This window comes from Geospiza fortis, unplaced genomic scaffold (genome assembly GCF_000277835.1).
Source record: "Geospiza fortis unplaced genomic scaffold, GeoFor_1.0 scaffold231, whole genome shotgun sequence".
Taxonomy (NCBI): Eukaryota; Metazoa; Chordata; class Aves; order Passeriformes; family Thraupidae; genus Geospiza; species Geospiza fortis.
In genome coordinates this window covers 1,704,096-1,717,856 of record NW_005054351.1, presented here as the reverse complement: position 1 = coordinate 1,717,856, position 13,761 = coordinate 1,704,096, and the positions used below count along the sequence as shown (strand labels likewise).

The 13,761-nt window shown below is 40.6% G+C and overlaps 1 protein-coding gene across 3 annotated transcripts in view; it reads right to left on the bottom strand.

Annotated features, from left to right (window-relative positions):
* The window catches only part of RARB (retinoic acid receptor beta), a 280,456-nt gene that overhangs the window by 183,665 nt on the left and 83,030 nt on the right, over positions 1 to 13,761 (bottom strand). Inside the window, exon 2 of one of the 3 annotated variants that reach the window (XM_005423378.2) lies at positions 7,208 to 7,708. In XM_005423378.2, the coding sequence (XP_005423435.1) occupies positions 7,208 to 7,385 (178 nt within the window). In that variant the 5' untranslated portion in view covers positions 7,386 to 7,708. Of the gene's footprint in view, positions 1 to 7,207; positions 7,709 to 13,761 lie in introns of those variants that run through there. The other 2 variants (XM_031058887.1, XM_031058886.1) reach the window with 2 other exon arrangements.

Here is a 13,761-nt window from a genome sequence, read left to right as displayed (position 1 = left end):
ACATGGCAACATGACTGAATGGAAACTCTCCACATAGCTAAAATGACATGATTAGCTGCTGAGCATACGCCTTCAGAAAGAAAGTTGGCAAAGCAAAAGCTTTTGTTGACTTTTAGTACCATGAACTATCACACTGTTAGCAATTTCAGAAGATTTCACCTATTGATTTGGATTGGAAACACATCAGACATTGAAATAACTCTGGGTGCTGCCACCTTGCCAAACCCAAAGCCTGGCATTACATTCCTTTTGAACGTGGATGGAGGAACTAGCACCAAACACACCATCACTAGGTGGAAGGGCAACAGAGGAGTCACCCCGAATGAACCAACAATGGGGAGCTACAACAAGCCCTTCACTCTTCATTCCTGACATTCCCACTACTGGGAGCTACTGGGTGTTGTTTTTGTTGAGCCAGAGCAGAGGAGAAGGTCATCTGCAGCACTCCACAGAAACATATTTCCAGCCTTAGCTAAGAAGGCTTTTTGTAGACAGCTCCTATTTGACTTTCAAACACCAGGCTCCCTCAGACCACAGCATGTCTACAAGGGATGCACAGAGCCATTAGAGAGCACATGCCAGTATTGCACCACATGCTTTCCCTGCCAGAGCAGAAAATTTCTAAATTTGGCTTCCTCCCAGGAAGCAAATTCCTGTCCATACACACCCAGACTGATTTCTCACAGATGAGCATGCTGCCCACTGAAATCTGAAGTGGGCTGCATCCACAGGTGCTGAGGACCCACCCGGGCAGGGCAGTGGTGTGGCAGGAGTCATCAGCTGCACCGAGTAGAGAGGAGCTCCTGGTTTATTTGAAAGAGGCAATACTGAAAAAGAAGCTCTAACATGAAAAAGCAAGTTTAAATTTTTGATAGTTTCCGATCAACTAGAATCTGAAAATGACAATGTAACATAGTTTCAATAATCAAAGCACGGATGGTTTCAAGCTGCACAAAGATCTCCACCAGGAAAAAAATCCACAACATGACACAGAGGAAGAACTGAAAAGAAATGGTTTCCAGGGTCATGAGTGGTATCTGCAGGGTATCATCTGGGCTCCTTAGACTTGACAGCATGAGGCAACATTGGCTGTGGCTAAGAAATCTGAGATTCATGTTCTGTTTACCCCCCTCTTTCTGAATGCAAACACATGTTCTGTCTTTCCAATAACGATGGACAACACATGCACTGAGTAGGTACATTGAAAGTCATCTGTTAATTGCAGATACATGTAAATGACCACACAGCAAGCTTTCCCAGGGAGACAGGACTGGAAAAAAGGGAGGCAGTTACACTATGATTAGATGCTGTGAAAAAAAAAAACTCGAACAACAGAATCAAACAAGGTTGATTCATGAGGTTTTTTTCCCTAATTCAATATAACTATTATAATACTATTTTAGATGATTCCAGAATGTCAAAGAGTGATGAGGAGGGTTTTTTCAGTCCATTACAGATAGCACTTGCCTCAGTAACTATGCCTATGGAAGAAAATCCATCATGTACTAACCATACTCCAATCTCCAACAGGAATATTCCCCATTTTGTGAAGTAAAGTGAGATGTGGGAGTCCTTGACCTTCTGAGTAATTAAGGGAAACAGAGACATTCTTGTTTTTATTAGAGACACACTAAACTATTTGAAAATAATTTGAATAGCTGGAGAATTAGTGTATTTGCCTGCTCATGAGTAGTGCAGATAGTTTAGAGTTCTCTTGGGGGCAACACATCGTAATGAATATCTGCTATTCATATTTAATGCAATCTGCCAAAGAGTGCTTTTGGGAGGACTTTCTGTGTCAATATAATGATTAACAACAGGACTGGAAAAGTAAATGAATTCCTGCAACGGGTGGGGCTGGCAAAAATATCTTGCAGTACTATACCAGTAACACTGGATTTAACAGTACTTTTAAAATTATACCAGTGGAAAATCCATTCCCCAGGGAGGGGAAAAAAAAAGGAAAGCAATCTTTAAGATGAAGTTCAAGTAGTAAATAATTGCATTAATAGAAGGAAAAACAATTCCAGCAGAAAACAATGCCCAAAACAACAATCTGCCTGTCTGAAAAGCCTGATATGTAATACTGACTAATAAATAAAATAATTAGTATTTACATAGCACAGCCAGAAATAATGTTGTAGGTGCTTCCTTGTCTACCTCTTTGAGTTCCTCAGATGATCTTACTTTCTATACATTTTCTCATATTTCGGAGACTTACATAAAACAGAATATAAAGTCTTTTATTCTTTACTATACACTTTTAAAATGCCCCAGACAGAAAAGAATGGAAAACTTGGCTGAAATACAATGAGTGACCTTAATATGGAATTTTCTCCATGGCATCCCAACAGTCCTCTAAATAACACATTCAGATTATTTTTTTCCAAGCTATGTGGATGAAGAAACCTTACTGAGTTTATATAAATTCCAGGACATTCTTGTATCAGACTGACTGCTCTTCCCCACCCCTTATCAAGCTACTCCTATTCCTCCCTTGCAATAAATGGAAGGGGGTATTCCAAGGATCTGAATGCTCATGTTGGCAGCCTGAGGAACAAAATGTAGGGCAGGGGTCAGAAGTAGAATATGGGGGTGCTCCCACCAAATGCCATGGGCTACACAATTCACCTTGTTCAAGCAAATGTTCAATCCAAGCAGAAAGGGAACAACTGCCAAACAAAGTGTTTTATTATTTAGTGGCTCCCACTGTGGTTATTGTCCAGACCCTTTTTTAATTTGGTCTAGGATACACCCAGGGATTCCTTTCATCACAGCATTAGCTCAGATTAAGCTTTTTCTTCCAGCTCACACCAACTGGCTTTGTTATGTAGTGGTATTTAGTCATGTTAAACTAATTCTGTAAAACTCATTCTGGTGAAGTTATGTTACAGGAACAAGTCTTGCAAAGATACTCTACAAACAACCAGCAGGGCTTCATCTTCCCCACGCTGATATTTGCTTGTGAAACTGCAACATTGCTGTGGGCCTTGCAGTTCCATCAGCCACGACATAAAGGCAGCACTTTCCTCACCAGTTTTTAACTCCACGGATATACTACAATGATCTGTGGTTTTTACATACCTTCCTTCTTAAATTTCAGGTGGTCATTCTCTTAGTTACGGGTCTGGGGTTGGAGTCTGGGGTTATTGTAAGACTGATTTTTATAACTAATATTGTTCCAGAAATTAAAAGGTGTCACTACAGCCACACAACAAATGTTTCATAAATAAGGTAAACCCTTCTAAAGCTGGTACCCTCACGTTGTGACATTTGCCTCACTGACCTCTGGCAGCAGCATTAGGTCTCATGATGGCCAGATGGGCCCTGACCCTTCTTCCAGGGCTGATGGAGAGCAATGCCACTCAGAAACAAGAATTGCCTGTGTGACTGCTACACACCTGAGGTGGTTTTACTTTAATAAAATATCAAGTAACAATATTTGACCATATTTATTTATTCCTCCCCAAAATATTTCACTAGTCTTCTATAATTTTCCTATTGCAAACACATCAGGCTCTGCAGGATTTTTGCCCATTTCTTGTATCTACTCTGAGTCTGGCAAAGAACCAAAGCCTCTTGGTCTATGAGAGGCTGGCACATGACCCAAAAAGAAGAGGAATGCCTCCAGTTCTGCCTTCTCTCACCATTTCTAAATGAGCTAAGCAGCAACCTCCTGAAACCATCTCAGCAACCTCCTGAAACCATCTCTGCTGTGTAGAAGAAACTCCTCATTCATTAATGCAGCCAGGGAGGCCTGTGTGGCCCCTGATGTCAAGAGTGAGGATGCCTGCTGTGTGCTGCATGGGGTAACACAGTGATAGGTAAATCAATGGGACTCACAAAGTAACGACCTGCTTGGCCCTGCTCTCGTTCAGTGCTAAGGCAGCACTCACATACCCATAAAAGTGGGTTTGCTCATGCTCTGACCTCTCCAGCACTGCGACCAGAGCTCCAATTATTAAGTATTTTGCACTATGTATCTCAGGATAAAAACAGAAGCCGAGTCACAGGTCACAGAGGCAACAGCATTATTAACATCAATGAAACTAAATCACTCCATCCTGAGCATTTATGGCAAGGCCCCTGTGCTCACACAATTCATGTGTCTAAGATGTACTGTTGTCTGTTCCGTGGGACTGGAGATACCTGCCCCAACTGTAGGTTAAGATAACTTAATGGAATTTGATATAAGCTTATTCTGCCATCATTAAAAGTGTATAACCAAGACAGAACAAAATAAAACAAGGCACTAATACAGAAGCTCATATGGCACTAACTTTGGACAAAAGCTGTTGAACAGCATTGTTTTATAAAGATTAAAGAGATCTTTATAACATTCCTGTTGTGTAAAGTCATTTCTATTGGATTTTACATGAATGAAAAGAATCTGGAAGATAAATAGTACAATAGCTTCAAGCATACAAAGAGCACTAGTTTGCCAACCTTTAATTTCTTCCGGTCTTTTCAAGAGAGTTCCGTATTATTCCACCACACAGTATAAATTCTAACTTTAATGGAGACCATCAATCATACTGGCTTTGGCCTATGGGTGGTTTCATTGGGAAAACAAACAAATAAACAAACAAAATCTATAATGGAGAACAGAACCCTGAAATGCAATGCAAAGCTCAACCTGCATGCTTCCAAGAGTTTGTCTCTATAAATCCAGCAATGTAAACCTCAAGTTCCAGAATCAGAAGTCTACAGACAGAGTGCTGACAGTACAGGTATGAAAACAGAGTAGTACAAACCAGAAGAGTCATCCTGCAGTGGACAATGTCTCAGAAACAATTGTCATTCAAGGCATCCACCTTCCTATGTTGCCAATTTTAGCTGGTGTTTGCAAACATTATTGCCTTGAGCTATGCACAACAGCTGCCAGGCTTTTCTGCTCAGCCACAGACAGCCACTGCTGCAAAGCGCCTCCACAAAAATACTGACCTGAAAATGATGGGACTAGAGCATATAGACACAAGCCCCAAGATTTAGAGGCAGCCACTTATTTTGCATATTGACAGAAATTCATACTAAGCATACTAAGCATACTTTTCTGAAAGGCTGAGCACTGACTGGTTTATTAATCATTAATAATGCATCAGCAACACAGTCTTAATTTCCACAGAAATAATTAATAGAAAAGAAAAACTCTACATTGCTGATCATATAATTTTGGTATTTACCAATCTATGCCTCAGAAAATGTTCCCATTTAGTAATAAAACTATTTCTTCAACAGGTGAGTGTTCCTGAAGTAGTGCGGGATAAATTCAGGGTGGTAAACTGATAATCAACCAGGATATTTTCTGATAGGATTGGAAAACTGAAGTTACTTGTAGACCTTCTGACTGTTCTGTTTTTCATCTCCAAGAAAGACAAACACCCTGCAATAGAGCAGGGCAAATAAAAACCTTATCCAATTAGACTTCTTTGCATATATGACTGGGTGAAAACTGTCTGCACAAATGGGAAGAAAAAAAAACAAAAAAACAAAACAAAACAAACAAACAAACAAACAAAAAAAAAAAAAAAGAAAAAAAAGGAGAAAAAACCCACCAAACCCACTAATTTACTTCAAGACTGCCCAGTATTCTAGTATGCGTGTGTGAGACATGAAGCCAGAATCAGTATCAAGCAGCACAAAACCTGCAACTTTCACTCTTCAGAAGTACTGTCTTCACTGTGATTTCCCATTTAAATTTGGAGCTGAAACTTTGTGAGATTTCTGTTGAAAGATGCATCAGGGAAACTGCTATAATAAATCTCCTTTTCCTTTAGCAGAAAGTGCATTGTTCCACATGTGTGCTGTTTAGTCAAGACTTCTCATATCCAACAGTCACAGTAATGTATTTAGACAAGCATCTTCAACAACAAACTGATCTGCAAAGCTGTATATATCTGGGTTTCCTGGATGATAAATACATCAGTCGCCCACTGCAAAGACCTCCAGAGATGTATCTTTTCTAAGTGATCCTACTTAGAAAGTTTATACCTGGGACAGCTTTGTTTGGAGCCACTTAAACACATATAAAACTAAGACCAAGCAGAAGGCATGCTTGTCATAAGGCAAAGAAAACACTTTCCTCAGCTAATACACTCAGCAGTGCTGCATGTAAAACTGTCCTAGTTTTGGCTGGGAGAGTAATTTTCTTCCTAGAAGCAGGTAGAGTGCTGTGGTTTTGGGATTGAATATGAGAATAATGTTGACAGCAACAACTAAAGCATCACTGTGTTAAGTAGTGTTTACTTTCAGTCAAGGGCTCCTCAGTTTTCCATGCTCTAACAGTGAGCATGTGCACAAGGAGCTGGGAGGGAACACAGCCAGTACAGCTGACCCAAACAGGCCCAAGGGATATTCCAAGAGGTAAAATGCCATCCCCAGTACATAAAGGGAGGGGTGGGGGGAGTTGGCCATTGGTTGCTCATGGACTGGCTGGGCATCTGTCAGCAGTGGTGAGCAACTGTAGTGAGCATCTCTGGTCTCTCCTGGGTTTTACTTCTCTCCCTCTTTTTGTTGCCTCCCTTTTGATGACAACTATTCTTATATCCCATTTCTATATTAAATTATTCTTATCTCAAACTATGGGTTTTACCTTTTTTCCCCCCTTGATACTCTCCCTCACCCCACTATGGAGGAAAGGAGATGTGAGACAGCAGCTGTGCAATAGTTGGTTGCTATCTGGGGTTAAAACACAACAGAAACTCAACCACAGACTCAAGGGCTCATTCTGCAGCCACTGGCAGCTCACACATACCAGCTGTCCACTGGGCTGCTCTTCAGAAGCTGCACATGAAGAAAAGAGCTACTTATGGAAGAAAACTAAAGCAGTATTAATAACTATGCAACTTCAGAGGATTCTATACTGAGGAACCATTGCCATTCATGATTACAAAAAGGTCATTTTTTTTAAAAAGCAACACTGGATTCTGTAGCTAGTATACTAATGCAGGATATACCAAAATGCATAGCAGGTTTTGTCACTCTTGGCTTCCATAACTTTGGCATGCCATACAGTTACTTGTTTATTTTTTTAAAAACAAGAAAAAGTGAAAATGGTATTTTAAAACAAATGCATGCTCTTTGCCCAAATAAAATACATCATAGATGAACAACTGCAACCACTCCTGATAAAATTTCAGAATGAACACCATCAGTCTTTAATTAGAGGAGAGCTGGTCAATAAAAGGTATTAATACCAAGCACTTACTTGCAGGTGATGGGGTGCTGCATCCACTAGTTGGTGGGTGACTCTGGAGTCCATGGAGGGAAGGTAGTGACAGTCCACCAATGACTGGAGGAAAAAGTAAGGGATATGGTGCTGCTGGATAGTGAGTCATATGTCCATTCACGGCCGGTACAGGACATGTGCGGCTGCTGGTTGTCATGTTCACACCTCACAGTGGACAGGTATCACGTTGCATCACTCCAGGCCAGCAAATTGGATACCTCAAATTATGAATGACGAGGGCTGTCAAGCCTGAAGGTACAGCTTAAGCTGGATTGTGTGATGATGGAAAGGTAATTCACTATATCAGGTCCATCCTATATTTCATCACTGCTTCCTACTCTTCTCTCTTCTAGGACATCCTTGCTCTGCAGACTGTGGATAGAAAGTCTTCTTACTCTGGTATCAGGGTGCAGTTCAGTTGCCTCTACAAATATTTCTCTGGGAGCACAGTTGCTCTCTACAGATGCATACTGACATAGTCTGGGGGAAGAAAACAATATATTGATTAAAATATACATATTTTTTAAATGTGCACATAGAAGACTATTTTCTCATTGTTACTTTTGTTAAGTTACAATTTATTTGTCAGTATCCCACAAGGTCAGTTAATGTAAAACTCTCACCATATTACTGAAGCTAACAGCAGAACACCCATTAAGTTGTTCTCCCTGCAGAATGGCCAGCACCAAAAGCTATTTCTGGTGCGACTCGGTCATGTTTTGAAAACTGCCAGATTTAAAACCAATGCATCAATAATTACCTGAAATACTAATGCTGGGGGAGAAAAATAATCAACTTAAATTTCCCTATGTATGAAAGCTTTCAGTGTCCCCCTAAAAGCTGCAGAAGGATTGGCACTGAGGAGGCTCTCAACTCCCTTCAGTGCCATGGCTCAGGCAGGACACTGAGACACACGTCTGAGGGCAATTTTGGGTAGGACTGTTAAAGCAGCAATTGCTTTAATAATGACTGTTTTCACAAAGAATAGTTAGTTTATTATCCCTTAGGAAACACCTCACTAATGGTTTTCTATTTTTTTTTTTTTTTTGAGGGGTAGGGGAAACTGCCCAAACAAACAAGCACCCATTATTTCATCATCTGGGTGAGTGAGTGACATGAGTCAATACAATGCAATACACTGCTCCTGTGCTCTGCTAGGGAACTTGCTTGCTCTCATGACCACCACCTTCAAAGTCATCCAGAGCTCCACACATCTTCCTCAGTGTTTCACCCAAACAGCTGCCACCTTTCAAGGGGTCCTCATTTTTTCAGGCTCTGTACCGAAAGCCTCAGGCTGAGAACAGGAATATCACTTCTTGTGATATTCCCACAAAATTTGCTCTCTCCATAGCAGTTCAAGCCTGTGTACAGTAAATGGTTGGCGGCCTCTGAATCAACCTGCTGGTGCAACACCAGTAAGTGCTGCTTACTGGTATCTTGAGAGATACAGTACTGGGAAGGCTGCTACCACTTCCATTTTGCAAACACTGCTCCTGTAGCTACTCATGCAGTGCTCCAGGCAAAAGCCAGGTCCTGAGCTGCAGCCAGCTCCTGAGCTCACCCTGCACAAGGAGTTTACTCATCTCCTCCAATACATACTGTAGTAGGAAGTAGGAGCCACAGAGCAAACTCAGCCACCCAAAAGTAAGGCAGTCCATGGCTGAGTAAAGCTTTGTTTCCTGAGACAATGTACTACACTCTTGCATCTGCCACAGTCAGTGATCAGTAACCACATCCACAGCTATATAGCACTTTTATCTGTAATTCTTTGAAATTATAGCCTGAAACCAAAGGCAAGAGGATTTTGGAGGGGGGAAACAAAGGAGCAGTGAAATGATGTGTCAAGGTCACAAAGCAAAACTGCTGCCAGAGGAGGAAAACTGTGACAACGCAATACTGACTATCACTGCTGCTGCTCAGTGCACCAGTTGTCGGTAAGAATTCAAATGAGCAACGAGAAAAAAGAAAAAACCCAACTTGGATGCATATGTTTGCCTGTCAGAAAGCAGCGGAGTGTTTCTCCTCTGTGTGGAATACCAGCAAAGGTTACCAGCTGTGCATGTTGTCAGACAGCAGCTTCTGCTGAGTGCAGCCTGCTTGGGGATAACTGAAATGTAGCTCGTAAGTATTTGATAACTGTGTAAATTATGCACAAAATGCCTTTAATGCTAATGGATGCAAACGTATGCAGAGATGAGGCTGTAAGAAGGGGATGCAGCGAGTAGAGGCACAGTTGCTGCCCAAGCTGAGCTCGAGGACCACATGCCTGGACACCAGTGAAACCAGGCAGATCTTTTGAGGGAGCCCCAGCAGTTAAAATACATTGACTCACTAACAACACAGAATGAGATGAACCATCACTGGTGCCTGCTTTACCTAGCTAGGGCTTTATGAAGCTTAGAGACAAGGAAAGTCAAGTATCAAAGGAACACGCAAAGTTTTATAAAGCAATTCCACAAAAGCCGGCAAAAATACCACACTTCTAAGCGTTTGCAAAAAAAAAGAACAAGAGAGGGATGCTGATGAATACCAGCCCTAAAAATGTGTGCATTAAATTAAACACAGAACAAGGTCATCTATTTTTAAATGATGTAGGGCTCTGGAAACAAAATTCATCTTATAAAACTATCTAACACCTTCAATTATATTTCTATTAGCCAGAAAAATGCAGAGCTCATCATAAGTTAAAAACGCTCCCAGAACCACATCAGATATATTTTCATATTTAAGTGAAAATTATTGAGAAAAAAGCAACACCTTCAGGACAGAGGGGGAAAAAGGCACTCAGGAAAACATTTTGGTCAGTTCTTCATTACTGAAGGAACATGATCTGAGATGGAGCTGGTGATGACAGAACACAGCAGTGTTATAACTCCAGTATACAAATACATATATTTAACAGTGGCAAAACTAGGTTATAATCATATAGTTTTGTGTCCTTATAATTTTACATGAGATGTAATTATAAACTGGAAATACTACATGAAAGTAAGCTTTTCTTGTCTCACTCAAAAATCACCCTCCTTTCACCACTCACGGCCAGAAATTTCCTGCAGATAGCTGTGCTGGAGATAAGTCTTGAGAACTTGTTCCTCTTCAGAGTTCTTCAGAAATTTACTTTCCATAGGCAGAGAGAGAAGACAGTGTAAAAGTCATGATACTCTAAACACTCCAAGCTGTGTCCCTTGGGAGCACCAGGTTGTTCACATGGCAGAACATCTATGCAATGGTCAAGGAGCAAATTGTAGGCAGATAGCTACATATCAGCAGCTTCAGCTTCTTGTAAAGAAGCAAATGCCACTCGTGTTCTATAGTTTCCAAGGAATTTCAAGTAACCAGCTCTGCTAACAGAGATTACAGACCCATCACCTTCATCACTGCACAGAGGACATCCCAAAGTAGAAACTGCTGCAGAACAGGAAACCCAACAACCAGCTTTCCCATTCACACCAGTTCCATGGCACAACTCCCATGACATATTTCACGATTGTATCACCAGATGGACACATTCACATCCCTGAACCTAGCACTGGATATCAGCCACAGATGTCTAGGCTGCATGTGATTCCCAGGTGAAAACATCTCTTTTGCCTAACTAAACATGTACCATAGCTCAAAACACCGTACGGGTGTCAGCTTTGTGGAGGAGATATTCCTCTGTTGTCATTTGCTATGGCAAATACCCACAGCACCAGCATGGATTTCTGCCCTGGAGGCAGAAGGCAACATTTTCAGAAAATGGCTGCAACCAAGGGACTTCAGAGGATCTCCTCAGCATACGATGAAAATCCTCTTCCACAGACTTCTCCTTAATGACTGTTCATGAGTACAAGGCCCCTAGTACAAGCAGTATGGAAAAGGATCATACAGAAAAGTTCCTTTGAATGTTCACCAAGAGATGATCACACTGTGCACCACTTTGCATTGAACAGTGGCCAATGACTTTTCTTTGGCAGAACATATGCCTCCTCCTTTTTGGTTTTTACAGGTCTTTTATTGACTTGACTTCAGTGATAGAGCAGATGGCCACAGGGGAAGGAGGCTACAGTAGCTCTAGTGCAGAACAGAATATTTATCAGCTGCAGTTAATGCAGCAGGTGTATCTGTCTCTTCCACATTTCTTCTCAGTGTTTGTGCAGCTGAGCAGAAATTTAAAACTACAATTTTTCACATATAAGCTTCAAATTTTACTGGATAAACAGTAACCCAACTTTTCTTATTGTCTCTTTATTTCCCATGCATTTTGCACAGGCTTGACTACAGAAAACAGCTTTGCTCTTCAGACATCTGTCAGTTCTCCTAAAATATATTAAATGTATTGAGCCTCATTCATTATATTGCTATTTAGCTTCCATTTGGTAACAATATTTGGTATTACTGTACCATAACTCATCCTTCTGAATTTTTAACTTGTATTAAGATTTATTTGAATTCCTAAAATCCCTTTGCTGTTACAGGTGACTTTGATGCACATCAACAGCTGGACAGGCAAGAAGCCAAGGCAGGAGGCTTGGCCAATTGTTCTGTCTCAGTAGGAAGGTTACGCTCTGTCCTCCCTTTTACCAACAACATCCCAATTCCACATTCCTCTTCCTCCCCTCTCACTAGCCATATCAGGGAATTAAGTTGTCAGCATTGCAAGTAAAGCAGGATTTTTGTCTTTTTTTTTTCCTCCCTCACTTCTGCAAAGGTCCTGGGGTGTTCTGCCCTACCTATGTAATCTTTGAAATTCAGCAATCATTTTAAGATATCCATGATGTAGCATCCAGAAAACTTCTAAGCTAAATCTGCCATTCCTACACCTTTCTGCCACAGTAAACTGCTGTTGCTCTTCCTTTACAACTGGGGGACAAAACCAGGAATAAAGAAGAGGCACCCCAACAAGAGGACAAGTTCTGCACAGAGCTGGGCACTTGGGAATTTGCTTCTCCAAGCCCTCAGTCTGCAGTACTGCTGTCCCCGAAGTTTCCAGGGTCACAGAGGAAGTCTCTTCTAAGTTCATTTCCCATTTTCCTGCCAATGCTAAACCCCCCACCCCTCCCTTAAATCTTAGGCTAAAACAGGAATCACTGGACTGGGAGGGCAGCCTGGGCAGTAAGACAGGAGAGGCAAGTTGCTCTTCTCAGAGCAACAAAAAAAAATTCAAAGAAATTTTGCATAAAAAACCTTTCAACAATATATTTATTACCTGTTTTCCCCAAGGGATAGAGCTGGTGGAGTTCTTATTTATTAGCTGGCTTCAAGACATATTCTAATGCTGTTTTCAAAACAAGTCAAGTTTTGAGACTGCTTACTGTATTTAATGTACAGTTTGTATTGAAGTCCCTGATTATGCATATGCTTTCTATTATGCTGGCTGATGGTGTTGCATTCAGCAGTACTGAATAATTCAGCAGATTTAGCACGACTCAAGTGTAAATCAGTCAGATCCAGTAACACGATAACCACACTGCCTTTAAACTCTTAAAAATGCATGGAAACTTTTATTTCATAAAGAGGCTGTACTCCGTTCTGCACCAGTTCTCACTGACTGTGAGATGTTGCATTTTTGTTTTCATGGCTATCCAACAAGATTTAATTAAACAATAAACTAGTTACTGTGGCAGAAGTAAAAAAAAAAAGCCTTTGGAGTGTTATGTTTCCTTTATTAGCATAGTGATGTGAAACTAAACAGAAAAAGCAATCTAATAACAAACATTCCTTTGAGAAGGGCTCTGGGAGCAAAAGGACATCCACTTATTGTTCAGCCCATCCCATTGGTCCATATACGGCAATAAAGGTACAATAGAAGGAAACAGGAAACAGACTGGCACATCTGCATTATCTTATTAGAGGCTAATGGATATCTGAGAGGAACATGCATCTGATGCTGAATAGTCTGTACCAATCTCCGAAGCAATTACTCTTAATTAGTGGATTCTGTTTATAGATGGAACTTAGTGTACCCTTTTGTATCAAAGAGATGCAGGCATCTGGAGAGAGATATGGTTTTCTTAAAGGGAAAGCATTGCAGCACAATGTGAGGGTTGGGCTGGTTTTTGGTTGGGTTTTTTTTTTTGAGTTTTTTTCTATTCTTTGCAAATAAAAGCTTTCTGAAGTATAACATATTCTACTGTATTATTAATCAAAAGAGCATGCTAGTTTAAAAAAAGTAAAGGGGAAAAAAAGACCATACTCTTAATCTCAAACTCTGAAAGTAAACACAGAAAGCTAATACTCATATATGAATTATATGACAAAAACCACTTTGATGATAAGCAAATAAACAACTGAACCTAAAATTTCTAACTGCTGGCCAAAAAAGCTTAAAATAGCAGCTTAAGTCAGAAGAACAACATCTGCATTTTGTATCTGCCAAGTCTGCAGCCAAAAAAAGTAAACTACTCTATATGACCAGATGCATGAATAAAAAAGAAAATGCATGAAACAGAACTTCAAAGTCAGTTTATTGAAAAGCAGATCTGTAGCTCTTACATCCCATAACCACAATTGTCCCATATTTTCAAATATAGGTACAAGACTTAAGGAAAGAG